The 26,883-nt window shown below is 43.7% G+C and overlaps 1 protein-coding gene across 1 annotated transcript in view; it reads left to right on the forward strand.

Moving 5' to 3' along the window:
• Positions 1-5,381: 5,381 nt before the first annotated feature.
• The window catches only part of LOC109405120 (mucin-5AC-like), a 163,988-nt gene continuing 142,486 nt past the window's right edge, over positions 5,382-26,883 (forward strand). The window contains exon 1 of the mRNA XM_029879374.2: positions 5,382-8,526. Coding sequence (XP_029735234.2) covers positions 7,872-8,526 — 655 coding nt within the window. The 5' untranslated portion in view covers positions 5,382-7,871. The remainder of the gene's footprint in view (positions 8,527-26,883) is intronic.

A 26,883-nucleotide genomic window follows, 5' to 3' on the forward strand; every position in this document is an offset into this window, starting at 1 on the left:
TATATTGGTATAGGGAAGATGTCTGGAGTCCAAAAATGACGAACAGAATATCCAAGATGACGGTCTAGAATCCAAGATGGCGGCTTCAAATTCAAGATGATGTCTGTTTAAAGGAGTTTTAGGCCCTGAAACCATGTAATATGGGTATATTTGGAATGGAGAAGATGTCCGGAATCCAAAAATGACAACCAGAATATCCAAAGTGACGGCCCAAAATCCAAGATGGCGGCTCATAATTTTAGAAGGTGGCAGTTTAATGGAATTTGAGGCCCCAAAACCATGCATTATGGGTATATTTGGTATGGGGAAGATGTTGGGAGTCGAAAAATTACGACTGCTGGTCTAAGATGACGTCTCATAATTCAATATGGTGACTGTTTAATGCAGTTTTGGACCCTAATATATGGTGTGGGGAAGTAGTGTTTAGTCCAAAAATGACGACCAGAATATCCAAGATTGCGAACTCAGATCCAAAATGGCGGCTCAAATTTCAAGATAGTGGCTTTTCTCAAGGGTTTGAGGCTCAAAAATTAAAAATCAAATAAACGATGAAGTGTAGAATTGGCTTAGATTAAAATACACAGGAATTAAAACTAAAAAACCCAGATTAATCCACCTAGTGGTGATAGTGCCTTTCTCGACGAATATGTACTCATGAACTGTTGGCGGGGAGAGGAACAGGGAATTCTGTCAGACACCGGGTTGTGAGCAGCACATCCAAGACGCAGCCAGGTTTGCGTTTTGTGCAGCTTTAAACTGCAAATAGTTATTTATTAATACATATATAAACCAAAAAAATCATTTTCTTACACATTCAGTGTTTCTACACAATATCACGGTTTTCTCCTCTCGCACAACAAGTTCAAGAACGTTACATATTATTTGTATGCTCTGAAGTACTAAATAGTTCACATATGAATTATTAGAAGATTCAATAGTGTTTTATAATCGCATAACTCACTATCATCTTATTCTAAGTAGAATATCAAATTCAATACATTTAAGTAGAGTAACAAATTAATTAGGCTTTAAGACACAATAGAGAATTAGGTTGCCATAGCTACTTCATACTCTCACTACATTTCGTCTACAATTAACCGCTGACAATCGTATGCAGGTGACAGCTCCCGTCATTGCTCCATCTTCTCTACCGCACGCCGTGCAGGCAGTGCTGCCAGCGGCAACATGAACTTTTCGTTGACGTTAGCCAAAATATTTCTGAATCCTGAAAACATTTTTCATAGAAAAGCAACAATTTTAATCCTTCAGCACGCGCGCTGTTGTAAAAAGTACAACACCACCACAAAACCTCGCTCGTCGTATACAACGCAAGCGCGGTGCAGTTTTGGTTGCTTTACATCAAGTTTCGAATCTTATTGATGAAACATATTCCGATGTTATGTTCAACAGAAAAACACAGCAGAAAAATATCAGACCCCTCAGTTGACTGCTTGACCACCTTAACCCTAGTCGTGTATTTGGGTCATTATGACCCCATTCCATCCACTACGGCAGCGGGGTGAGCGTCAGCTAATGCATGAAGAAGGTTAACTTTATTCACAATCACAGATAACTTTGTGATCTTCGCCAATGTTTATTTCAGTACACTTTAGGCTATATTTTATTATCATTGGTAACACGATTCATGTAAAATTTGACCTTCCTACGAGAAAAATGCAGAAAATGTAAATTTTTAATTCAAATTTCAATCGCAAGGAGAAGAGTGAGGGCTCAACCAGCCGCGACCAAATTGTGAGCAGTTATTTTAGAAGCATAAGGAGATTGAAGATTGAAAATCTGTATAAGGTGTTGATGCGATTAAATTATATAATTTCCATAAAACGTTGATCCATCCTACTATACATTTACACCGCAGGAATCTGAAATGGTGTGATTTGAAGAGATGGCTTTGGTCACGATTTTGTTCTCTTGCATATATGAAGACTTTGATCATTTCTTCACTTATAATCTTATCCAACGTGTACATGCTATCAAGAAAGCCACAATTTGATTTATCGCTTTTATTTTGTTCACTTTTATAATTCCGCTATTTGATGTGCAGCTTGCATGGGTTTTGTTAAATTTTACGTTTGACCACTTCCGGCGAGACACCTGGAACCGATTCCGGTTGTCTCAAATATGGTCTTAGACTATGTTTTTGTCAACTGTTCATCGGGTTACCTGAAAAGCCGAAAATTAATGTGATCTGAGGCTATTTTCTTGCTAACCGTTCGGCATTTTTTTTTTGAAAAAGCTGCGAATTTATGTATCGCATGCATGATTTTGGTTCACTTCTATTAAATCACTTCCAAAGGAACACCCTCAACCGATTCCGAAATACTATTACTAATTCTAGATGTGGCCTGAGACTAATTTCTTGTTGACCGTTCATCAGATTATCAATAACGCCGCTATGGTTTAGTTCCCTTCTATATTTCACCACTTCCGACGCGTTACTCGTCTCGTCACCAGTTCTGGAACACTACCGGTTTTTTCAAATATGGTCTGAGATTATTTGTGGGTCACCGTTTATCTTGTTACTGAATAAGTCATTGATATGTCGCATGTATTGGTTCTCTTCTACATTTGACCATTTCTGGCGGGACACCCGTTATCAGTTCCGTAACACACTGATATGGCTTGCGTCTATTTTGTTGCAACTGTTCATCATGTTACCTAAGAAGCCGTGATTTGAGGTATCGCATGCGATTGCGGAACACTACCGATAGTCGTTAAATAGTCTAAGCTTATTTGCTTGCTAAAGTTTATTAGGTTATAAAAAGCCATGGGTTTGGTTCAATTTAATATTTAGCCGCTTTCGGAGGGAAACCCGGAACTACTTTCGGCACAACTGAAGTCCATAATGTGCTAACTACGCTTACGCTAACTGAAGTCCATAATGTGGTCTTAGCCTACTTCCTCAATAACCGGTCATCAAGTTGTCGAAAAAGCCGTGATTTGATGTGCCGCATGCAAATTTTGTCAACTTTTATATACGGCCACTTCCGGCGGAACACCCGGAACCGGTTCTGAAACACTACCGGTTCAGATATGGTCTGAAACTGTTTTCTTGCTAACTGCTCATCAGGTTATCGAAAATGCCGCAGTTTGATGTGTCGCATGCATGGGTTTGGATCACTTTTATATTTGACCACTTCCAGCGGGACATCTGGAACCGGTTCCGATACACTACCGGTTCAGATATGGTCTGAGTCTTTTTTTATTCTAACTTTTCATTGGGTTATCAAAAAAGTCGCGCTTTGATATACATATAGCATGCATGGATTTGGTTCAATTTTATATTTGGCCACTTCCGGCGGGATATCCGGAACCGGTTCCGGAACACAACCGGTTCAGATATGGTCTGAGACTGTTTTCTTGCTAACTGTCCATCAGGTTATCGAAATTGCTGCAATTTGATTTGTCGCATGCATGGACTTGGTTCACTTTTATATTTGGCCACTTCCGGCGGGACACCCGGAACCGGTTCAGGAACACTACCGGTTCAGATATGGTCTTAGACTGTTTTCTTGCTAACTGTCCATCAGGTTATCGAAATTGCCGCAATTTGATGTGTCGTATGCATGGATTTGGTTCACTTTTATATATGGCCACTTCCGGCGGGACATCCGGAACCGGTTCCGGAACACAACCGGTTCAGATATGGTCTGAGACTGTTTTCTTGCTAACTGCTCATCAGGTTATCCAAAATGCCGCAGTTTGATGTGTCGCATGTATGTGTTTGTTACATTTTTATATATGGCCCCTTCCAAGGGTACTGGTCCGGAGCACGTAAATGGCCATAACTCCGGAACGGCTGGACCGATCCGAACCATTTTCAATAGGAAACAATGGGACCAGATTCCGCGTCGAATGAACCGTCGGTCATTAAAATCGGTTGAGGTTTACTGCCTAAAAGTGATGTGAGTTTTTTGTACACACACATACACACACACACATACACACACACACACACACACACACACACATACACACACACAGACATCACCTCAATTCGTCGAGCTGAGTTGATTGGTATATGTGACTTGACCCTCCGGGCCTTCTATCAAAAAGTCGTTTTTGGAGTGAACATATAGCCTTTCCAGTACACAAAAAAAATATGATCGGTATGATTTCTGGTGCCATGAAATGGATTTTTATTAAACGTATGAAAGTGCGAAATTCCTCAAGTTTTCACTTAAGTTTTGTTGAAATGGGATTTCGTTGGCACGAGAACGGCGTCATCACCGCTAGGTGGATTAATTAGGGTTGTTTTTATTCTATTGAATCCACTCCATGTAGAAGTAGACGAATGAATCGCGCAATGCTTTGCAGGAAGTCAAACATGGCGTCATATCGAGGGATGTTTTTGGACCCATTATGAGTCTCCCATTGGTGGAGCGTAGCGGTATCCAGAATCTGCGATAGCATGAGCACCAGAAAAATACACCAATTGTTGGTATTTTCCCCGAGCTTCTCCAACTGCTGTAGATTGACCTTCAACGTCGTTAGGTCGTCAGGTAAGACTCCGTTGTAATTACTGGAACTGAGAACAGCGTTTTCAAGTATTCATTATGTATTAGCTTATGGTTCTCATACTTTGCTTCAAAGATTACCCATGCAATTGGGTATGTTGCAGCGCTTACTTGAACTTGGTTGCAGTAGCGCGCCGTCTCCCAGATAAGCTCGCAAGTAATTAAACATGTCTATCAGCCCATATATCCGCAGTTGTAAAAGCAAGGGTATTCAACTACAAAGTGTGACGGGTTCGATTTCCGGATGATCCAGGAAGCTTCCGTAATGGACTTCCTTCGGCATAGAGTATGCAGGCACGAAGATACACACGATATACACATGCAAAATGGTCATTGGCAGATGAAGCTTTCAGTGAATATTTGTGGAAGCAGTGAAACTCTAAGCTAAGCAGGTTTCGTCCCAGTTGGATCATTACGCTACGAAAAAAAGGAGATGAAGATTTATTTATTCAGAATTATTCTATCAATCAATGATCATCAACACACAATGTCTTTGCCTTCTGGTGAAAACAGTAAGTTTCCAAGAAGCAATCAACAGTCTTCCCAGTCAAAGAATTCATCCGTCTTCCTTTTATCACCCCAACTCTGAGCATAAAATGATTGTTTCGCAGAAAAGAATCAGCTCAGCATCCATCGTCATCTCAAGAATGAACCTCCTTGAAGCATGTCGGTATGCACATTACGGAAGTATCTCCGGCATGAACCCCTGTCTAGTGTGGATGTTATCGTTCCACACTCATCACCTGCGGCAGCAGCGCATCCAGCCTCCAGTAGATCGGATTCTAGGTAGACCGTTGTTCACCCCAGAACAGTCAGTCAGTGTTGTGTTCACACACGGCTGCCACCGTCGTCATGCGCATTGTGTGTCCTCCACTGCTGAATCAATGTGGTGTGGTGGTGGCGGCCAAACAACAATAACGAACAGGCGAACGCCACCCTCGTCAACCCTCCGTCGGATTTCGGTCGGTCGGTCCTTCACTGTGTCGCTGCTGTTGGGGTGGTTTTTGCTGCAACCTGTGCGAGCATTTACCACCACTTGTTTGCTCGTCGTCGTCCTCCGTTGCGCGACTGTGTAAGGGAGTGGTAGCTGCTCGAATTTTTCCTTCGGGGGGTGTTGGGTGAGAGTCCTTTTCCCGATGGTGATGGGAGAGTGCGCGGGGTGGATGCAGATATGGTTGATGCGTTTTCTCCTAGGGGTGAGTGGCTGCTGGGTGGGAATGAGATGGCAGATGAAGGGTTCATCGAGGGTGGTTTGGCCGTCTGAACGTCATCCGATCGTCGTCACTATATGTTTTCTTTCCTCTGTGAGCGCTGTGTGCTTCCTGTTCCTCTACGTTCTCGATTTGGACCGTTTTTCCGTTCTTTCTCGTTGTAAATGCTCTTTTCCGACGCTAAGTGAGTGGGCAAAGTGTTGCGAAGTGGTGGAAAGTGAAGTTTTGTGGAGTTTGACGGTGGAAAGTCAAGAAAAGCGATTTTCCTGGGAAAGTGGGCGCATTTTCGCACTGCAATAGGAAAAATGGTTCTCCGTCCTGGGCTCGGCGTAGTGGTGGCACATTTGAGGGGTTTGTTTGTGTTGGTGTGGAAAATCGAGCAGTTCGAGTGAATGGTGAATGGAGACCTGTTCGAGCTACCAACAACTTGTTAGAGGGTTTTCGTTTTGAGAAGGATTCTACCGCACGGTGGTGTTGGTGCGGAAAACTCATCTGTAGGTGGTCGAGTGTTGAAATAGGCTATAGAGATTCGAGTTTGCAAGCATGGCCGCCGGGCCCGGTTCAGTGTTTTGTTCTATTCGGGAAGAAAACTGGTGAAAAATGGATCAAAGTTGATCCGAGAGGACCGATTGAGGTTCCTGAAGAAAAGGATTTATGTGTCGCTTGGAAGGATTGTGAAATCTGACTCCAGGTTGCCTTGAACGTCCCCCAGATACGAAGGATGAAGTGACTCATGAATTCTGAAGCTCGGTTTGTTCGTAGCTGTAAAGTGTTGTGTAATTTTGCCTTGTAACTATAGTAGGAAGCAGTTGGAAGAACAGGTCAATTGGTAGTGTGAGAGGTTGCTCTTACTGAAGGACACCTGCTGGATCCTCACCTGTTAGAGTTGGATCCCGGATAGCGGCGGCCAGTGCCATGTCAGAAACCGTCGTCTCGTCATCATCGTCGCCAGCTACCGCAGTCTCCGCAGTGAATTGGAAGGCGGACTGCAACCAACTTTCGGCTACTTGTTGCATCGAGTTGTAATTATTTCATACATACATTAGTGGATGACACTGACTGTCCGGCAAACTCTCTCGATGTGAACCGAAGCGAAAACACCTGTAATACTGTAGTAAATGAAAAGCAATTGAAGAAATCACGAAAATACAACGAAAGCAATACCCATCCTGTGAAAATGAAGAAAGATATAAAAGAGTAATCATCTATCATAGTATCTAGTGCAAGTAGTTTGGAAAGCAATTCTCCCCAGTTTTTACGCGTTACAATCGAAGATTATAGCAATAAATATTTTACACTCTGAACTTTAAAACTAGAAATAAATCAATACCGCTACAACTAAATCGAGTGGAAAGCGATATTCCCTTGTTCGTCCTGTGCAGAAAAGCAAAGTGTCTCCGAAGCACGTCGGAGGAAGTGGGGAACTCGCCCGAAACTACCCCATAACAACAAGTGTTTTACGATTGTTTTCCCTAAGCACATAAATATACACATTGACTCACCTATATTGGTCCCCTGTCGCCGTCCTGCGTCACCCTCCACAACACCTGTGACCACCACCACCACCCCCGACGGAAAACCACCACCCCCAGAAGCCGAGTCAGGAGCCGCAGTAGAACTCTCACCCACACAGCAGCGCAATACAAACATTGAAACACACCAAGGAAAAATCAACAACAACTCGAACCAGGAGACCCAGCTCGAGCTCGAGCGAAAGAGCACCAGGTCAAGCCGTCTCGCTTCGGTGCACATATGATCCACACCAAGACCAAGAGCAGCAGCACAGCCAGCAAGTGAATAGCGAATAGCTCCTCCACCCCTCGCGACTTGGTCGACGTGACGCGACGCAAGGATCCGTGAGCCCCATTAAAACATATTTCATAAATCCAACAAGTGTGTTGTTTTTCGGCGAGCGACCCCATCCCACTCCCCCCGAAAAAAAAAGAAGAAACAAACCTCCCCCGACTTTCCGGTTTTTCCTCTTTCTATCGATTTATTAGCCCTACACCTACGTGCGCTCGCGGCCAGGTAGCAACCACCTCACGCGGCCAGCACAAATAACATTATTGGGACGTCGAGGACGACGACGACGACGTGGATCAATCCAAACAGCGACCGACCCGTCATGCCTCGTTGCTACATCGTCAAGAAGCAAATAGCTGTCCCTCCGGCCCAACCACTACCACCACCACCGCCCCCAACACTATCCATTTCCACATCAGCAGCTGGCGGCGGTGGTGGGGTTATTCCCTACGGACGGCTCACTACTAATGGCCTTCCCGTCACCATCCACACCAACCACCACCAACCGCCGGTCTCCGGGCTGGGACTCGGACTCGGCAGCAACAGCAGCAACGCCAGTCAGATTACGATTATCGGGGGTGGGGGAACCGTCGGAACCAGTGCAACGGAAGTGGGTAATGTGATTGTGAAGCACACCAGCAACGGCGGCGCGGTGGTCCCAGGGGGAGTGATCTGTAGTCCCACTCCGGCGGCAGGACCCGGTAACAGCAGCAACACCGGAAATGTGATTATACTGAACAGCGTTAGTGTGATCAGCAGCAGCAACAGCAGCAGCGGAGTTGCGGGGCCACTGGGAAGTGTTATTAGTGGCCTTGGTCCAGCGGCCATCACTGGAGGAATCACCGGGAGTACGGCCACCGGTGGAGTGATACATCGAATAGTGGATGATACTGCGGGGCCTACGGGACCCACCAGCCCGACCGAGGCCTGCGTGGCGCCGATCTATTACACCAATTTGACGGGCGAGAATCAGAATGGTAAGTGGATTTAATTACTTGAAAGTGGGCGAACATGAAACAAAATGCTTTTACTTTGCAGCTGCATACCTATAAGTAATTAATGTTTACTTGCTTCAATGAGATGCAAACGACCATCCTTCTTGTAAGGAATCATAAACATTATAAAACTGATTTCATATTCTTTCGAAAGTAATACAACATAAAATTTGTACATTTCTTTCTTGTTTTATTCACCACTCACTGATTTCACGCTCGATTTTATCAGGTTTCGGAACACTTCAAAATCAACTGAGAGCTACTTACTTTTTTTTTTTTTTTTTTAATGCGACCCTCCACTCACCCCCACACCAAAAAGCTCGAGTGAGCCCCCTGGTAGTGGACGCATCTTTACTATTTTTTTTATGAAAAACAAAACTATATCAAAAAGTAATATAATTCAAGAAATATCTTATCTATAACTATAGCTTGAGCGAATGTGATAAACGAGGAACAACTACATTTGACTTGGGGATTTCCCAGTGGAACGATGTTCCTTTGAAGGGATCCCTTATAGCACAAAATTAATTAGTTGATACTTACCTGATACATGATTGGCTACAACTCACAGCGGTGAATCTAAACCGAATAAAATCGTCTCCAGTGATCTCGGTCCTGGGCCAATCGCTTCCTGTCGCCCTAAACGTCTAGGGTTCTTAGGCCCTCCTCAGCTGCAAAAAGCTAATGTGTGCGCGGCCTTCCACGGGGCTAGAAGAGGCCCGATATTGGATCCCGATGATGTCGATATCGTCGAAGGTGCATATGTGACCGCGCAACAATATTTAGTTCCGCTCCTGTCTGCTCCAGCTCTCCTTATCACTTTTGCCAGCGCTAAGTTGAACAGTTAGATCGAAAGAGTATCGCCCTGCTTCAGTCTGTTTAAGGTTACAAACGATTACGAAGTTTCATTCGCAATCAGTCTAATAAGCTTCGCCAGGAAACCGTCTTCAACTGTAATCTGTCATAAGGGCCTAAACGTAGACTCTTACTGGGAGGAGGGGTTTGGCCAGAATCTTTTCCCCATACATGTTTCGAAAATGTTGTATGAAAGTCTATGAGAGGGCTGAGGCCAAAAATGAGTCCACGTAGTTTATGGACAGCGCCTAACTCCTTTATCTTCACTGAGTAGTATTATAGTACAGATCCCTCATGAAAGCCCACCAGATATTCGACGACGAAGATCTGAGGAATCGGTCTCAGCCTATAAAACAGAATATCGGACAAAACTTTGTACGCTGAATTGAGAAGTGTAAATCATCTGTATGAAGCCATCCAACCAACTAACAGGCAGATCTACCCTTTCCCATATTTTCAATACAATACGGATTAAAAGTTGATACAACTGTTCACTACCGTGCCTGAGATACCCGGCCGGGAGTTCATCCTTCCCAGCAGCCTTGGTGTTTCTCAGTTTTCTGAAGGCTTGTCTAGCGTTGGAGGTTGCACAGTCGGTCCACTTCTATCTCTCGCTCCTCCATTCCCACCGTTCAATAATACCTAGCAGTGTTCTCTCTACCTGGCAGCCATTGTTTTATCTGTTAGCAAGTTTCCATCAAAGTCGTTGTCTTGACGGGAGAAGGCACTGTTTTTTTCGCACGCCGTTGACAGTTTCGTAAAACCTCCGCATATTATTCTGTTCCATAGTCTTCTCGGCTGATATGAACCTAAAATTTATGCTCTCGTTCTTTTTGCGGAAAACTTGTTTATCGATTTGTCTTGCTTCCCTATATCACCTCTCCAGCATCCGGCTTTTGGCAAAATTCTTCTTGTCCGTTACCCTCTTTTTTTCCTTCTAAACCATAGGGGGAAAATCTGCAAACAGACACCCTAACAACAAGGATAGGGTAGTCTTCTACTACAATAGTAAAAGCCAGGACTACTCTTTCCTCGGCCCACTTAACACATTCCTATGGTCACGATAGCATGCTGGCGCTTAGCCAGTTTCCCGAGTGGTCCTCACCACTCCCTTTATCCTCGGAAGGCGGGCAGGGTCAACCCCACCCGCGCCCAACTGCTTGGAAGACATCAAGAACAGATGCCCACGTGCAACCCCATCTGACCTGCCCGCAAAGGAAGGGTATCACTACCGTTTAGAAGGTTGCATACAGCAAGGTCTCCACCTGTCCCGGCCCTTACCGAGGACCCCTGTCCAACCGCGGGCTCGGATCCAACCCAGTAGACCAGCGCCACGACAGCACCGCTACCCGAGTAGAAGAAAAGAGCTCAATAATAGCATATTTTGATATGGAGATCAAAAAGTGATATGGGTTTGATTGACATAAGAGATAAAAGATCTAAAAATAAAATCAAAAATTTACTCCTGAAACATCATCATCACATCATATTAAGATTTTGTAAGATCTAACCAATAGCAGCGAGCTATTCGTTTGATCTTGAAATATCAAAATTTGATATTGTTCAGATGTTCCAGGAACATTTTTCAGATATTATTCTCAGATCTTTTATCTCTTATATCAATCAAACCAATATCATGTTTGAATCGTCAGTATTTTACCTCTACCAGAGTACCGGGACTTCCTCTCTGAGGCCACTCAATCGCTGTAAGGGTCGATCACGACCGCAGGGCATCGGTATGACCTACGAAGCCGACTCCGAACCCCTGGACCGCCTCTTGTACCGCATCTGAACTAGCCATTTTACGAATCCACGCACCACCTCCTCTGTAGCTCCCAGACGATATGGGTGATAGACGTTGAAACGGCGTTCCAGCCAAACTCATCCCTACACATCCTCTGGACCAAATTGTCCGGAGTTGTGTCCTCCCTGCATGTGGCAAGCATGCGGTCACGCATTGATTGTGCGAAAACGCGGGCACACGAACAAAACGTGTTCCGCCGTTTCCTCTAAACCATTGCACATTGGGCATTCGGGAGAATCTGCATACCCGAAACGGTGTAGATACTGTCGGAAACAACCATGACCTGTAAGGACCTGTGCCAGGTGGAATGTAACTTCCCCATGGCGCCTATTAATCCAACTATCTACCCTCGTTATCAACCTATGGGTCCACCTTCCTTTGGTGGAACTGCCCACGCGCGCTGCCATTTGACCATAGAAGTCATCCTGGCAGTCCTGCGTATGCCTCTTGTGCCGCGCATTTCGAAGCACTCCATGTCCTCACTTAAGAGGATGCCGATAGGCACCATACCAGTAATGACGCAGATAGCGTCGTGTGACATGATACGGTACGCGCTCGCAACCCTCAGGCACATAAGCCTGTAAGTACTTTCCAGCTTCCGTCGGAAGCATTTGGTACTTAGCGCGGTGCCCCACGCCGGGCCGCCATACCTTAGTATGGACGTAGCAACACTGGCCAGAAGCTTGCGCTTACTGGCGTACACCGCAGAGCTATTGGACATCATCCGGGACAGTGCCGCAATAGCTGTGCATAATCAACGTGACTACCGAAGGTAAGCTTATCGTCGATCATCATGCCCAAGTGTTTGACGAAGCGCTTCGACGGGATAGTGTACTCACCTACACTGATCACCACCTGCTGATCTGATTTTCGGTTGTTAACAACCGTCACCTCAGTCTTTTGGTGAGCCAGCTCCAGTTTCCTGGACCGATCGAGTGGCCGGTAGTCAACTTCACCTCCTCGATCGGTTCACCGTAGACTTCGAGCATAATGTCGTTGGCAAATCCGACAATCTTCACTCCCACTGGGTACTCTAACCTCAACACCTCGTCGTACATGATATTCCATAACCCAGGACCCAGGATGGAACCTGGTGGGACCGGTGTGTATAGGTGAAAGCACTTCCGACCCACCTCCGTGTCGTAGACTAGCAAGAGTGCATCGGCAATAGCAGACCAGCTGGCGCTATTAAACGCATTTCTTACATCCAGAGTCACTACCGCACAGAAATGAACCCCCTTTCTCTTAGGCTCGAGTTCTTTCTCGGCGGTTTTTGTAACCGACAAGATAGCGTCTACGGTGGACCTCCTCTCATCGAATCACCCGTTTCTAGGTCATCGATGAACAGTGCCTATCACATCCAACGCTGCCGTACTCATCGCTTTGTCGATAAGTACGACAGAATGTTGGGATTATCTGTTTTGTTGATCTCACTTATCCGGTCGTCGGCTACTACGAGATAGTGATCTGAGTCTATGTTGGGACCCCTAAAAGTCCTACATCAATGACATCCGAGAAGTGGTGACCATCTTTCAGCACATGGTCAATTTGGTTGAAAACTTCACCGTTTGGGTGTCTCCAGTACAGTCAATAGATGTACAGTCTGGTGAATAAAGATCCAATTCGATCGAAGCCAATTGAACTTGACATTTCAAGGGAGGAATATGAGAAGAGTATTGTATCAGTACAGATGATAAATTCGAGCTCTGACAACACGAAGTTTGTTTAAATCTTGAATTTTTCCTAGTGTTGGCAGTATATTATCCAGTTGCCAGTACTTAGGATTTTCAATTCGCCAGACTATATGTGGAGCCTTGTGGTCGTGCGGTTAGCGTCACCAAGCGTGTAACCGTACCATGCCATGGGGTGAGGGTTCGATTCCCGCTCCGAGTGATGACACTTTTCGCAAGAAATGTTTCTTCCTCGTATCCTCCGTATTACGAGCCCCAGTAATGTGTGTCGTGTCCGTTGTCTGTGTTAAGTTTCGTTCAGCCTGTACAGCCTCTGGCTGAAGACGGTGTCCGTGACTTTTTATTTATATATATAGTGACTGTAGCTTCCAGGTGTGCTTGAGAATATCCTTGCGTGCAAAGTAAATACTACTAATGGCCACCCCCTGGCAGTAGCAAAATTGACTTATCTCATGAAATTCAATATTTTCTCAAACTACATGTTCAGCGATGTTGAAAGACGCTTTCAAACTTTCCTTGCTGTAGCGGTATCGCACATTCAATAACCATTCCAATAAATGTTTCTTGCTGTTAAATATTTGCTAAAACCGATTTCGTCATCAAAAGTTCTATAAAATTTAAATTTTATGCATAAAAGTTAACTTTTTTGTAATTGTATTGCATATATCCTGAGAAAATTGCATACTTTCTTGCGTTTTCGTCGTATTTATTAACCCGGGAGAGGTCGCGTCGTGTACTGAGTACACGCACCATGAAAAATGCACGCTTTTGGTACATAGCGTGAGTGTGGCGGCGTTGCAGGTAGTCAAAGACGCGACTGCTCGAGGGTTAATCTTTAAACTTAAATAATTTTACATTTAGAAAACTTGTAGTAACTTTCGTAGTTTTTCGCAGTTGGAAAACATATTTTCAGTCTTGCAAAAGCAGTTCACTGGCTGAGCAATTTCGCCCCGAAATCAATTTTTTGAATTTTTATTTCAAATGATATTTTTTTCACAATAATACGATTTACAGGTAGAAGTTTCAACCTCGTTGACTGATGACATCCATGGTCGTACTTGTTTTGAAGCATTGAGTTTGATCATTTCGGTTAACCTTTTAAAATAAGACGGCAAAACTGTGAAAAGTGATCAATTTCACCCGAAATCACGGTAACTTTGTAAAGATTCCATTATCTTAGAATTGAGCATTTTCAGATGTTTCAGTGTAACGTTTCTGCTCTATACAAACAAAATCACAAAATTTGAAGTTCAAGATTAAAGGTAATTTGCACAGAGGGATTTTTTTTGGCCTTCCACGTAGCGAGGAAACTTGTTGTCCGAGTTGCTTAAGAACCCTTCTTTTATAGAACTATAAAGCTGAAATCTAATACTGTTTCAAACGGTAGGCTCGGTGTACCAGTTATGGCTATAGTACCTCAAATTCGCCATAGTTGATTTTCAACCTTTAATGATGCAAATCTACAAGAAAAAAAAACGTGAACAACAGATCACGATCACAAAAGATGGTTGCAATCATTCAAACTTCACAATTTGCTCAAATTATGATAGAAATAATTCATTTTCCTAAACTTTTCGGCTTCCTTGCACCCTATTTCGCCATAGTGTACCAATTATGGTAAACCCCGTAAGGAATGCATGTAAATAGTGCGAAGTGAAACTGAAATTAACAAATGTGTCCATAACTGGTACAGGGTTCCTATCATTGGCACAAGCCGTAATAAATACTAAAAGTTGTTTTGGCTCAGTTAGTTTATTTTTCCTGAAAAGTATGGAAACTACACAATCATTTGACATATTGGAAACATTCGTCGGTCTTCTTCTTATTTTTGTAGAAATAGTTTTCCTTAGGTAGTGCGATAACTGGTACAGGCACCCTAGTTGTTTTATAACTGTTATTTCTTGGAATCCATCTTTGTTATGAATGATCAAAAACAATTGTTGCCTCATTGCGTCACTAGTGGGGGCTGTCTATAAAGCATGTGTCCATTTTTCTGAACTTTGGACATCGCTGTTATGATTAGTCACTGTCGCGCTTATATCAGGAGCCGGAGGCAGACTATCCCCGTATTCTGATTTTTACTGAGTGGCATAATATTTTCCCTACTAACAAGTAATCCTTCCTGCAGCCTTTGGTGGAGACGTGCGGTAAATGCCAACTTTCACATAACTACGGTTGGTACTAATATTCCTTCTCTCTTCTAACTTGACTGGCTGACGCCGCTATTGTACCTTAAAGAGAACCTCGGAATCGTGCACAGTGAGAATAACTATGACCACTCCCAGTCATCCATTCAAATGATTCATTGTGAAACTGTCATTATTGGTTCGGGTCAATCACGGAATAGAAACCATAGTTTAAGCTAAGATAAGCTTAGGATAACTTTCCAGATTCATGCCACATGATCATTATGCAGCATTTGATGTGTCATCAGACAAATTCATTAAATTAAACGTGAAACAATTGTTTTTGGGGCTGTAGAAGTTACCAGGCGGTGTCACTTTTACTCACCTACAATTTCACTGAGGTTGTGCTCCTGAATGGAGTGAGTATCGCAACTGTTTAATGTTTAGTATTGTGTTGTTCCTTGCTGTCGATGCACCGCGAGTAACGTACGCGAATATTTGTGTATGTGCTCGAGAATAGTCGAATATGAGGCGACCACCTGACGTGGGTGATCGATTGTTTGCTTATCGTGTAAAGCGAGCAATAGCTAGACAAATTGTATATTTTGTGAAGTCATTTGTTGTAAACATTGAGCGATCACCCGACGTGGGTGTTCGATTGTTTGCTTTCTGCGTGAAGCGAACAATAGCGCGGCACTCTGATAGGCATTACAAATCAAAGATCATATTACTTATCAAAGTGAATCCTGACCCAACGATACCTCCCCTACTAACAAGAACTCCTTCCTGCAGCCTTTGGTGGAGACGTGCGGTAAACGCCAACTTTCACATAACAAAGGTTGCTACTAACATTCCTTCCCTCTCCCAACCTGACTGCAAGGACGTGGCCGGCGCCGTTATTGTACCTTTAAAGAGAGCCTCTGAAGCGTGCACAGTGAGAATTTTGACCAATCCCAGTCAATTATTCAGTTGATTCATTGTACAACTGTCATTGGTTCGGGTTAATCACGGAGTAGCAACCATAGATATGTGCAGTTAGTCTAAGCTAAGCTAAGCTAAGCCTACAATTTCACTGAGGTTGAATTCATTGAGCACTTTATAAATCAAGTCATTCGCCGAATCCACAATCCAACAACGAGAACGCTTTTCCCGCACCATTCCATGCCAATTCGAGATAAGTGACAATAACGAGCTTGCGATAAGCGCACTTGAATGGTTTAATTCAATCAACTTAACTTGCCCAAGCGGCGGTGGCGAACCGAAATGGGTACTCACTTACTTACTCACGGGGTGTTGTGTGGCTGTGGTGCGTTATCAAATTAATTTCCACGAACACGAGACGACGACGAATGGCTTGGCTACCTCCTGTACCTCCTTCTTCGTGACATTATCCAACTTCACCGCTAGCTCACGCACCGGAAATGCCAGTCAGTCAGTGGGTGGAAAAGAAAAAAATCCAGATTCTTAAGAACATTTCACCATTAAATTACTGTTCATTTATTAGGCTCCATCACTGTGCTGATGGTGAAAGCAGCAAATAATATTGTAGAAACTCCATTGTTTGTGATTAACCTTAAAGCAGATTTTGCACCTCAATAAGTGTAACTTAAAATAGATAGTGGCACGCCACCACACCCTGTTGATAGGAAAAACTATTTTGGTACTTTCTGTGCATGTTGCTGTTTTAAATGTGCAAATTTTACTATTGACTCAACTATACAGCGTGCTCCAGACTCTGATAGTTCGGGTAATGATTTTAGGAATATAGTCTTGAATATAAATCTTTAGACAGGTAAATAGAAACAATAAGGACAAGCCAGTTAGAGTCCAGAGATAGCCGCCACAATGGCCAACTTTTACACCTACTCACGATTTTGAGCGCACAATCTCATTAAACCTAGACCAGTGCCCCGTATCTTCTTATTTGAGACTTATGACAATTAATCAAGAACTAAAGTTTGCATCTTGAGATTTGTGCATTATATATTCTAGTGAAATGTTCAACTGGGATCCCAAGATGTTTGTCCTTAATTTGTGATGGTATATCAAGTTGCAATAACGACGTAGATAGAAAAAAAAACCATGAAGAATACATATCCTTATTCCTAAATGAGGACCATTTCACATTTAAGAATGACATCAACTTCTTTACGTCATCATATTTTCACTTCCACCACAATGGCTGGCATTCGCGTTTCCCGCCGCCGTTAATTAGTGCTCGTGTCACATTCAATTAACCGAATTTAGAATTGAACATGACGGTTTTATTAATTTTCTTACGTCCGTCTTCGCCCTGCTCCCCTATCGTCATCGATAGTCAGGATTTGTCAATAAAAAAAAAAGCTCTACGTTACACACGCAACACCTCGGATGAAGGTAAGCTGGCTGGTGGCATTTTAGTCTGGGTTGGGCGGCTTCAGCAGAGGTTAGAGCAACATGGGTGCATTTTTATCGTTTCAAAGTCATAAGCGGCAAAAAAGTGCCCGTCGCAAGACTCATTAGGTGGTGAATGGTAGGATTAGAAAAAAAAAAACGCTATGGCTGTGTAATGCTCGATAGAGTTAAGATTAAGCGCCAATGTCACAAACATTTTTCAACCACTACCGTTTTTTCTTCAAAAATATTCAAAAGAAAAGAAGAAAAATACATAAGTTTCTATAGTATTACTAATGTTTACTAAATGTACTAACTATTACTTGCATGCAATACATTCTTGTTGTATTACCGGCAGGCGGAATTGAACAAAATGAACGTGGCTAAACCAAAAACATCATAATCTTCTTATAGAGTTCCCCTTTCCCTGCTTAGCTATCAACTGTGCAACTCCCATTCACGGGGGGTCAAACTTCAATGAATAGGTCGTGAAAACAATGTATCTACATATAGAGCATTTCTAGCTCAACGCACGAATGCAATTTAAATGAAATGTTGTTAATGAAGATGCTTCCGTAATAGTTCGAAAGCGTATTGCATGTAGTTTGTTTTACAATATACTTATACCTCTTATGCTTCGTTTTATCCGCTATGCTAAGAATAGCGACCAAAGTAACATTTTTTTTATCAAACAGACTAGAAGAGGTACTTAGGACCCTCGTAAACCCAAAATGAAAGGTATCAGGTTTTATGTCGGTTTTAAAAACCCTTACCATCAAAATGTTACTTAGAGATCCAATTGATGAAATGCCTACTACTAAGCTTAGAGTTCCATGAGCGAGCACTGCCGCAGTTATTAACTGAGTGCTTTAGGGGCTATTGGTAGCAGGAGCTCCTCTCTGGAGCCGCCAAATGTTGGTTGCAGCAGCTCCTTTGTGGAGTCACCAAATGTTGTTGTCAGCACAATCTTCCAATTGGCAGCTCTTGCAGGTGTTGTGTTCCTCTTGCGGTTAGAGAATATCAAATACTTACTGAATCCAGCCGCACTCTTGTACACAGCTATAGCGATGATCAGGATGACGAAATCCACAGTCGTTTCAAGGTACCGTTGCGAAGGGATACGGTATAACATTCCGTGTGTGCCAACCAACAGACTAGACGGAACGCGTTACTTTTGAACACCGATACTACTCACTCAGTGTACCATAACCCGGGGTCAAATTGATCTCCCAGTCTGATCAATTTAGACCCGGAAATCAATTTGACCCCGGTTTACGGTACATAGGAGGCTCGAGGGTGAGAATAGTTAGAATCGTGTGTGATAGCATAAGGCTTTTCTAGCTTCATGCAAACGTTCTCGCATTCAGAACCTTAGCTTGCCAGAATGAGATAAAGTTTGATCGATCCAATGATTTTTGACTTCCAAGATTTTAAGTATCAACACTTTTGAAAGCTTCAATTATCCAACAATAATTGAAGCTTCAAGTGCTACAGACTGTTGAGGCATACCGAGAATGTGGATGGTCTCTCGAGTAATCAGTTTCGCTTCCGGAAAGGGAGCTCGACCGTAGGCACTATCTTGTCGGTTACAAAGACCGCCGAGATAGCTCTCTAGCGTGAAAGGGAGGGGGATTTGCTACGTTCAATAGTGCCAGTTTGTCGATGCGCTGCTATGTCTGGGGATACCAAGGTATTTGTACAAGATTTTCGGAAATTACTTCTAGAATCGAGTACTAGTTTACGACACAGAGGTGAGTTAGAAGTACTTTCATATAACCTCAGGAAAACCACATGTTGTCAAGTTGAATGATATCAAATAACACAACAATTTGCTTCCATCAAACACACCGTGCACCGTGGTGAGCGTCAGGTGAAAAGTGGATTTTATTCTTACCATCCTCCGTAACACGCCTCGCTAGAAGTACGGTCAAGCGGTTTAAATTCGGCCCAAAATCTTCATCATCCAAGCGGAAACCAGTTTGACCGGAGGGGCGTAACAACAAACGGCACGGATTTTTTTTTGCCGAGCTCGTCCAGTTGCGGTTATGGGCTGGTTGTTCCTTTCCGCCAGACTTGGCTAGAACACGACGACGAGTGATTTCAGATTGCCTTTGGGGCGCATCCTCGAAAAAAAAAAATGAAGCAAGAATATCCGAGTACCGAATGAACGGGAGTCAAGGTAAGTTGGTGGTGTTGCTGGCACGTTCTGTCGCGCCCGCGGAGGCGCAATCAAACCTTATTCTAATAAAAAGCATATCGTTGCTGCTGCTGTGCCCAAGCGGAAGGACCTAAGAAAGTTTCACCCTCGAGGGGGACGACTCAACAACGCAACGGGCCGACCAGCAGCGTGCCACCATCCACTACCACCGCCGCCATTGCGTTGCAGGAAAAGAACGGGGGCAGGGAAAGGTGAAAGGAAACGAATCTTTGTTAATTACACCTGAATAGCCGCAATTAGGGTGTTGATAAAGTTGATAAAGGTTCGCCCCACCTAACCGGGGGGCCAAACCGAACCCGGCTCAGCGTTATAACAAGCCAAAACGGAACGGTGGGCTGGGTGCTGTTATGTAGGGGATAGTGGGGTAAAAACACTTTCTTCACACATCACAACATTGATTTTTATGATTGCAGGCAGATACATTCGTGTCTAAAGAAATAAGCGATTGCAAACATACTTAGTTGTTAAGAAAACTCTCAATTGGCTTTTTAAACGATGTTGAGATAATTCCATATTCTGAATCTGCACGCCAAACTGAGCCGAAATACAAATTTTCATGAATTTCGGAGCCCGGCAACCTATTTAAAAATCAATTTGAAGTTTGTATGGGAGCGATTTGTCGAATCACCCCTCGTCGGGTTTTGTACTGGGCGGAGCTGTCAAGCAGTTGCCCAGCTGTCAAAAGGTGATTTGAATAAATCTTTTTGAAATTGATTTTAGGTATCAAAACAAAGTTCTATAATTCTGAAAAAAATCATAGAGGCTTAGAAAAAGGTGCTCTTTTGTTTAAAAATATAAAATCATTGAATTTTTCTAAATTTAAAAACCCAATTGGCTTCTTTAACGGTGTTGAGATAATTCGATATTCTGAATCTGCATGGCAAACTGAGCCGAAATCCAAATTTTCATAAATTTTGGAGTCCGGGAACCTATTTAAAAATCAATTTGAAGTTTGTATGGGAGCGATTTGTCGAATCACCCCTCGTCGCACTTTGTACTGGGCGGAGCTGTCAAACAGTTGCCCAGCTGTCAAAAGGTGATTCCAAAAAATCTTGAAATTGATTTTAGGTACCAAAACAAAGTGCTAAAAATCGGAAAAAAATCATAGTGATTCAGAACAAGGTGCTCTTTCGTATAAAATCATAAAATTAATACATTTTTCTTAATTTAAAAACCCAATTAATAACGGTAAAATCACGGGTCAAGCATAGAAGCATACTTCTTTTAATGGGGATATCTCAAGGAAAATAAGAAGATTAAAATGTTAAACCCAATTTACGATTCAAAATCTTCTAGATAAATCTGTAGATAGAGCATATTTTCTAAGAGCTTTTTTACGCAAGGCTATTTCATCTCGGGACCTTCGGCTTCACTTCTTTTTCGAAAGAAGAACTCAAAATATGTGAGTTTGTCAGGAGTGGGACTCAAACCCACGTCCTCGGTATTACGACAGAATCACTTACGTCAAAAAAATCATCTTTTCGGACGCAGAAATAGAAAAAAATCGCTCCACGAAGGCGCATTTTACACAATTTTCCCTTACATGTGCGTGATTTGGTCAACCTCCACGACGACTACTGGAGTTGGGAGTAGGAGGAGGAAATAGGGTGGAATCGTTTTTCGGCAGTTCTTTGTGGGTCACAGGAATAAACGCAGCCCAACGACGACGACGCATGGCTGGGGAGATGGCATTTTCCTGTCAGACACTACCGGAGCTTGAGGGACTACCGAATACTCTGGATTCGCTTGTGCGTGGAATGGACCGGACCGGAATCGAGATTTGCGGAACTGGATTTTTCCCGTGCGGTTGCTTGGGTTTGTTAATAAGGTAATTAAAAGTTGATCAGGAAAAGTGCTTTTGTAATGATTCGGAAGATGAGCTTGGTCTCCCGAGGGAGGGAAACCTGGAGTTGATTAAGAGGGCTCGCATACATGTGTAAGATGGGTACTCTGTTGCTCGGACACGAACTTTGATTCTCTTGTAATTGGTTTGATAAGCGGCGAACGGTTGCTGGGAGATTTTTCAAACTTGGTGTACTGAGGATGGACAGTTGAACTAAGCTAGAAGTGGATCAGTACGATTCCTGGTCCGACAGTTCAATAAATGTTTAGACTGGAATTGCAACTACACCTTAACATCTTAATGTGCCTATTGTTGGCTAAGTGAAAACTGTTCACCAAAACAATCATCATACCAAGCCTTATTATGTTTTTGTACGCTTCGTTTGATTGAAGTGATGTTCGTAAAAAATAAAAAATAAAAGCTTTTTACTCATACTTACTTGATAACGTATAGGGTTACTGCATGGAGAACTAAAACGTGTTTTTTGGGTTTATTTTACCCAAAAGTAGGTATATCGATTAAACGTTCTACTCAAAATAAGGTTAGTTATTTTCCCTTTCTCTCCCACCGATGATGTCAAAAACAAAGCGAGAGGCATCGACCCACCGGGAGTACTTTGGCCCAATAAGCCAATTTTTGATTAATGCCGTTTTTCTCTTAATTAGTAGAAAAAAAATTCACGTTTAGGTTGAATTTACCTACTCTTCAGTAGATTTTTTGGTGGAGTTAAAGGCAAATTACCTAGTGTGAATTTAATCTATTTACTCAAATTTGAATTATTGGGCCAAACTATCGGGTTGCGTCAAAAGAACTCAGATTGAAAAATAATTAGACCCGTAATTATATGTTTCGCAATTAGGGTGGCCATTTTGAAAATAGGGTGGTCCTAAAAAACGAAAATTTCCATTATTTTTTATTTTCAAACCGTCATAACCAACCGGCTGCGATGCGGCCATGTTTTTTAAGTCATCATCTGTTTCAGGTCAAACATTTGATTTAGGCGTAGTTTACGAATGATATTTTTTCGTTAACAAAAAAGTTCTTTGCATCCCCAATTGCGGCCTAATTTGAACACGTTTTTATTTATTGTAACATATTTCAGCTAAGAGAATTAGTTTTTTTCATGATTCTCCTAGTATTTTCGAAAATTTTCTTTTTTGTTGTGGAAAATATTACGCGCTTTTTAAGTGTTGGTCCAGAAAAGTGTACTGTTTACAAACTTTTGCTGTCAAAATGGGGTTCAACGCACAATGGGGGTCAGAGATGTTGGCTCGCTTTTTTACTGTGGGGTAGTATTAGGATGACAAGTGGCTGGTCATAACTTTTGCAGCAATAGACGACCGATTTACAATCTTTTTTCACGAATGAAAAAAAAATTAGTTCTAGACTTTATAAAAAAATATCGTAAAAAAAATTTAGTATTCTTTCATATGTTCAAATCGTCAAAATATCAGTTTATCATGTTTTTAACAATGTTGGACCACAACGACTATTTTTTTAACGAAAGCTTAACTATTTTTACTTAACATATCAAAAAATTAGGAATATTTTTTAAGCCGTTTTTGAGCTGCATTTTTTGGAAATTTGATGGCTTGTGCGTATGTACATACGGAATGAATTTCATTAATTATTTATTGTTTGTTAATTTAAACATATTTATATATAAACATATACATTGTTACCAGCAGTAACATTTGATTCAGTTTACCATATCGAGCGCGGGAAAATAGGGAACAATATTTGTATTAATTAGTTCGAACCAACGGTGTGTTTAAATACGGCGTTCGGTGGGTTGACATTCACAACGCAGAACAGGTGGATGAGCGACTATGATGACAGCGATTGCTAATATGAGTACCGCGCGTGGGCGGAAACAGGTAAACGCGTGGTGACCATGAGTGGGTGAGTGAGTGGGTGTCCGTATGAAGACGGGGAAGATACGGACGCCGAGCGAGAGAAGGCAGTTAGTGTGAGGCAGTTGAACGAAAGACACGTTTTGCGACCAACCAATTAGTGGCTAGTTTGCCAGTCAAAGTTTTTTTCCGATCGTGACACCGACGATCAGAGAGCCGCCTCGGAGTTCATACTCTCGCTTTTCCTGGACTTCGGAGAAACCGTAGGCGATCAAGCTCTCAACGAAGCCACAGAAGTTGTGACCGCCATTCCACTGTTACAAAGTGCGGCCACTTCATCAACAGACGGTAACCCGGCTGTCGCCGCTTCGCGACACGTTAACCCAGGCCCAGACTGCCATCGAGTGGGCCGCACTCCCGGCCTTCGGAACCATCTCGTCGAGCGCCTGCGGCGCGCTTGCCCACGAAGCCTTTTGAACGCGGACATTTTCCGTGACAGCCTCAGCCAGTACCCCTTGACCCTCGGCGTGCCGTCTGGTGATCCCAAACAGATTTTCCGCCATCCCGGCCGGTATTGTGGTCGATCTCGAGCTCCCTGGGTCGTTTTAGGAGCGGGCCATCACTGCCGTTGCCGTTTGCATCCGTCGCTCGTACCACGTGTCACCGAGTTCTACAGCAAACGCTCCCGATCACCGCAAGTATCTCCAGTAACCGCTTCGCTCACCCTCAGCGGCCGAAGAAGGGGTTTTCTGCCATTCCTGTAGGAGTTGCCGGCACCCCGGCCGGACTTGGGGCCGATTTCGGGACCCCGAAGCCCGGATCCCTTGCGACCGAACCCTTCCGTCGCCACCCTGCTCCCGCCAACTGAACCCTGCGCCGCCATCAAACCCACCGAACAATCCTTTCGGCATTGACGTAAGTTCTTTAATATATTTGTACCCACATTAAAGTTGTTAGTTCAGGTTCCTCGCGCCCGAAAACCTCCCCACGCCAGACGCCCTGAGACCTGGGACTAAAAGAGGTTTTGGAGTCCCACCCCGTAGACGGCCGCGGCTTAGACCAGCTGTCTGGGGCTTAAGCCGGTACTCTTCCAGAACCGAGCAGTCCCAGGGCCCAAAATTTGAGTCTTATACTGGCGCCCAACGTGAATATCCTAGTAGAGGATCTCAGGAGGGAAAATATATCCTCGGATATACTTTCCTTTTGTGCGTTGGGGGAGTTTTCAAGTAATTTTCAATTCCTTTAAAATAAAACCTCTCTGGTCGCATCGTTCAGCTGAAATCAGTGACAAATCCAATTTTTTCGCGGTGGTTAAAGTGCGCCACGTGGCAAAACCGATTAGTCTTTACTCTTTAACACGAGTGATAAAACAAATAGCTCATTTCCAATTGTCAGAAAATCATCACAGATAGCGTAGAATAGTTTCGGGTAAGTTCGCGATTTGAAAAGCCCGTAAAATTCTTTATTTTGTACAGCGAAAACACTTCACGTTCCACGTTTCTTAGGCATTTCATTAACAATGCCACGGTTGTCGGTTTCGGGTCCCGATTTCGGGACGCTCTACCGCAGCATGCGTGTAGACCACCTCGAGCCCGGTGAGCTCGATTACGAGCTACTTTTGCGAAATGTTGTAGTTGGCGACGACGAGTCGCGTGTGAAGCGTAGGCGCAGGCTGCGCCAGATTATGAAAGAAGAGAATGATGGACATGAGTTTATCATTCACTACGATTTAGACCCAGAAATGGACCTTAACGCGTGTAAGTTAATTTTTTCTCAACTCCTTCGAAAACTGTCGTCAGAGCCGCGAACTCAGGTAGAGGATTGCCGGTCCCGTTTGTTGCATTTGGGCCACCGCCTGGCGATTATTAAGAACCATGCAGTGGGTGAATTAAAATCCAGAAGCAGTGAGGAATTTGCGAAGGTGTTAAATTTGTTTTCGGAATACTTTTGGTCAGAACAAGAATTTTTCATGACGGGTGGAGAAGCGGGCTCAGAATCGGATGTTTTGTTAGATGAAGCGGCAGGAGGCGAGAATGTGCCAGCGCCAGCGTCGGCAACCGCGACTACGGCTACCGGGACTATACCGAAGAAATCGGACTCGTCACAATTCGTCTCAAAAACAGACTTTAACCAAGCGATGACTGACATTGGCAGTCTCATAAAAGCGTTAGCTTCTCAGGTGAGTGGATTGAAGGAAGAGATGCGCAAACAGCGCCCTCCTCCTCCAGTTCCACCAAGGCCGTCTTCGGCGCAACTAAATTCTTCAAACCCTTTTCGCAGTGATGATGTGCGTCCTAACCAATCTGGACCGGCTTCATCACAAAGTCAAAGACAAGTTGATGGGAGACAAGCACGCTGGACTACGATCCCCACTTCTTCGACCAGTGGCGGCATTTCATACCCTCCACCTGTGTCTCAGGGAGGAAATGGGAATGAGTCGTTCATACGCCGGATTGATGAATTCACATTTAGTCCGTTCGCTGTGGGTAACCACAACCAATCTCCAAATCCTCAAAACAATTTGCCTCCACGTCAACCAGTCGGTCCGACAGGTTCTTTCGTGCCAGCTGTTGCTCCGCTACGCAAAATGACTCCCGTTTCACAGTGGAAGGTCAGAAAATACTCAGGAAATGACCATGGACTAGGACTCAACGAGTTCTTGTCCCACATTGAACAACTCGCGCTTTCTGAACACGCGACTGAATTGGACCTGTTTGATTCGGCGGTGCACCTTTTTGAAGGTGCCGCTCTTAGTTGGTATACTTCGTGTAGAAATCAACGCTTGTTACAGAATTGGCCACAACTGGTACAGGAACTGCAAAACGAGTTCAGACACCCTGATCTCGACTCGGTTTTACGTACCAAGATCTACCAAACGCGCCAGCAGAAGGGGGAATCGTTTCAGCAGTATTATCTGCAAGTGAACAAGCTGTTCCAAGCAATGAGTCACCCCCTGGCCGATTCCGAAAAGCTAGAGGTTCTAAAAACCAATTTGAGGTATGATTGTCGCAAGGCACTGGTGGGTAAGAATGTTACCACACTTAGGGAGCTGTTGACGATCGGTAAAGATCTGGACGCCACAGATTTTTCCGCCTTTACCAAAGTTTTCGGGCCTCCTAAGAGGGAAACCTGTGCAATTGACTACAACAGTCGAAACGCTACGGGTAGCAAGACTTTTGTCAATCAAAATCGACAAAGAAGTTCACCAGCACTCCCGAAAAACTCAAAGCCCGAATCTAACAATTCTAAACCCGATTCTAAACCGGGGCCAACTTCAAAGCGCAACCCATTCGAAAAGGCAGGGAAGTCAGAAGGGTCACCGCCTGACCCAAAACCGGGGCCTAGTAAACCGAGTGCTCTCCTAAAATTGATTTCCAACTACTCTCCACCCGAGGAAGGGCAATGTTTCAACTGTCGAGAGTATCACAACCTCTCCGAATGCCCAATCCCCAGAAGAGTGTTTTGCAATCGGTGTGCGTTAATTGGTTTCACGACTAACAATTGCCCATACTGTTTAAAAAACGGGCTGGGGAAGCCCTAAAGTCGCTGGGCCCCCACGTAGCGCGATCGGGAGGA

Source organism: Aedes albopictus, chromosome 2 (genome assembly GCF_035046485.1).
Source record: "Aedes albopictus strain Foshan chromosome 2, AalbF5, whole genome shotgun sequence".
In the NCBI taxonomy this organism is placed as follows: domain Eukaryota; kingdom Metazoa; phylum Arthropoda; class Insecta; order Diptera; family Culicidae; genus Aedes; species Aedes albopictus.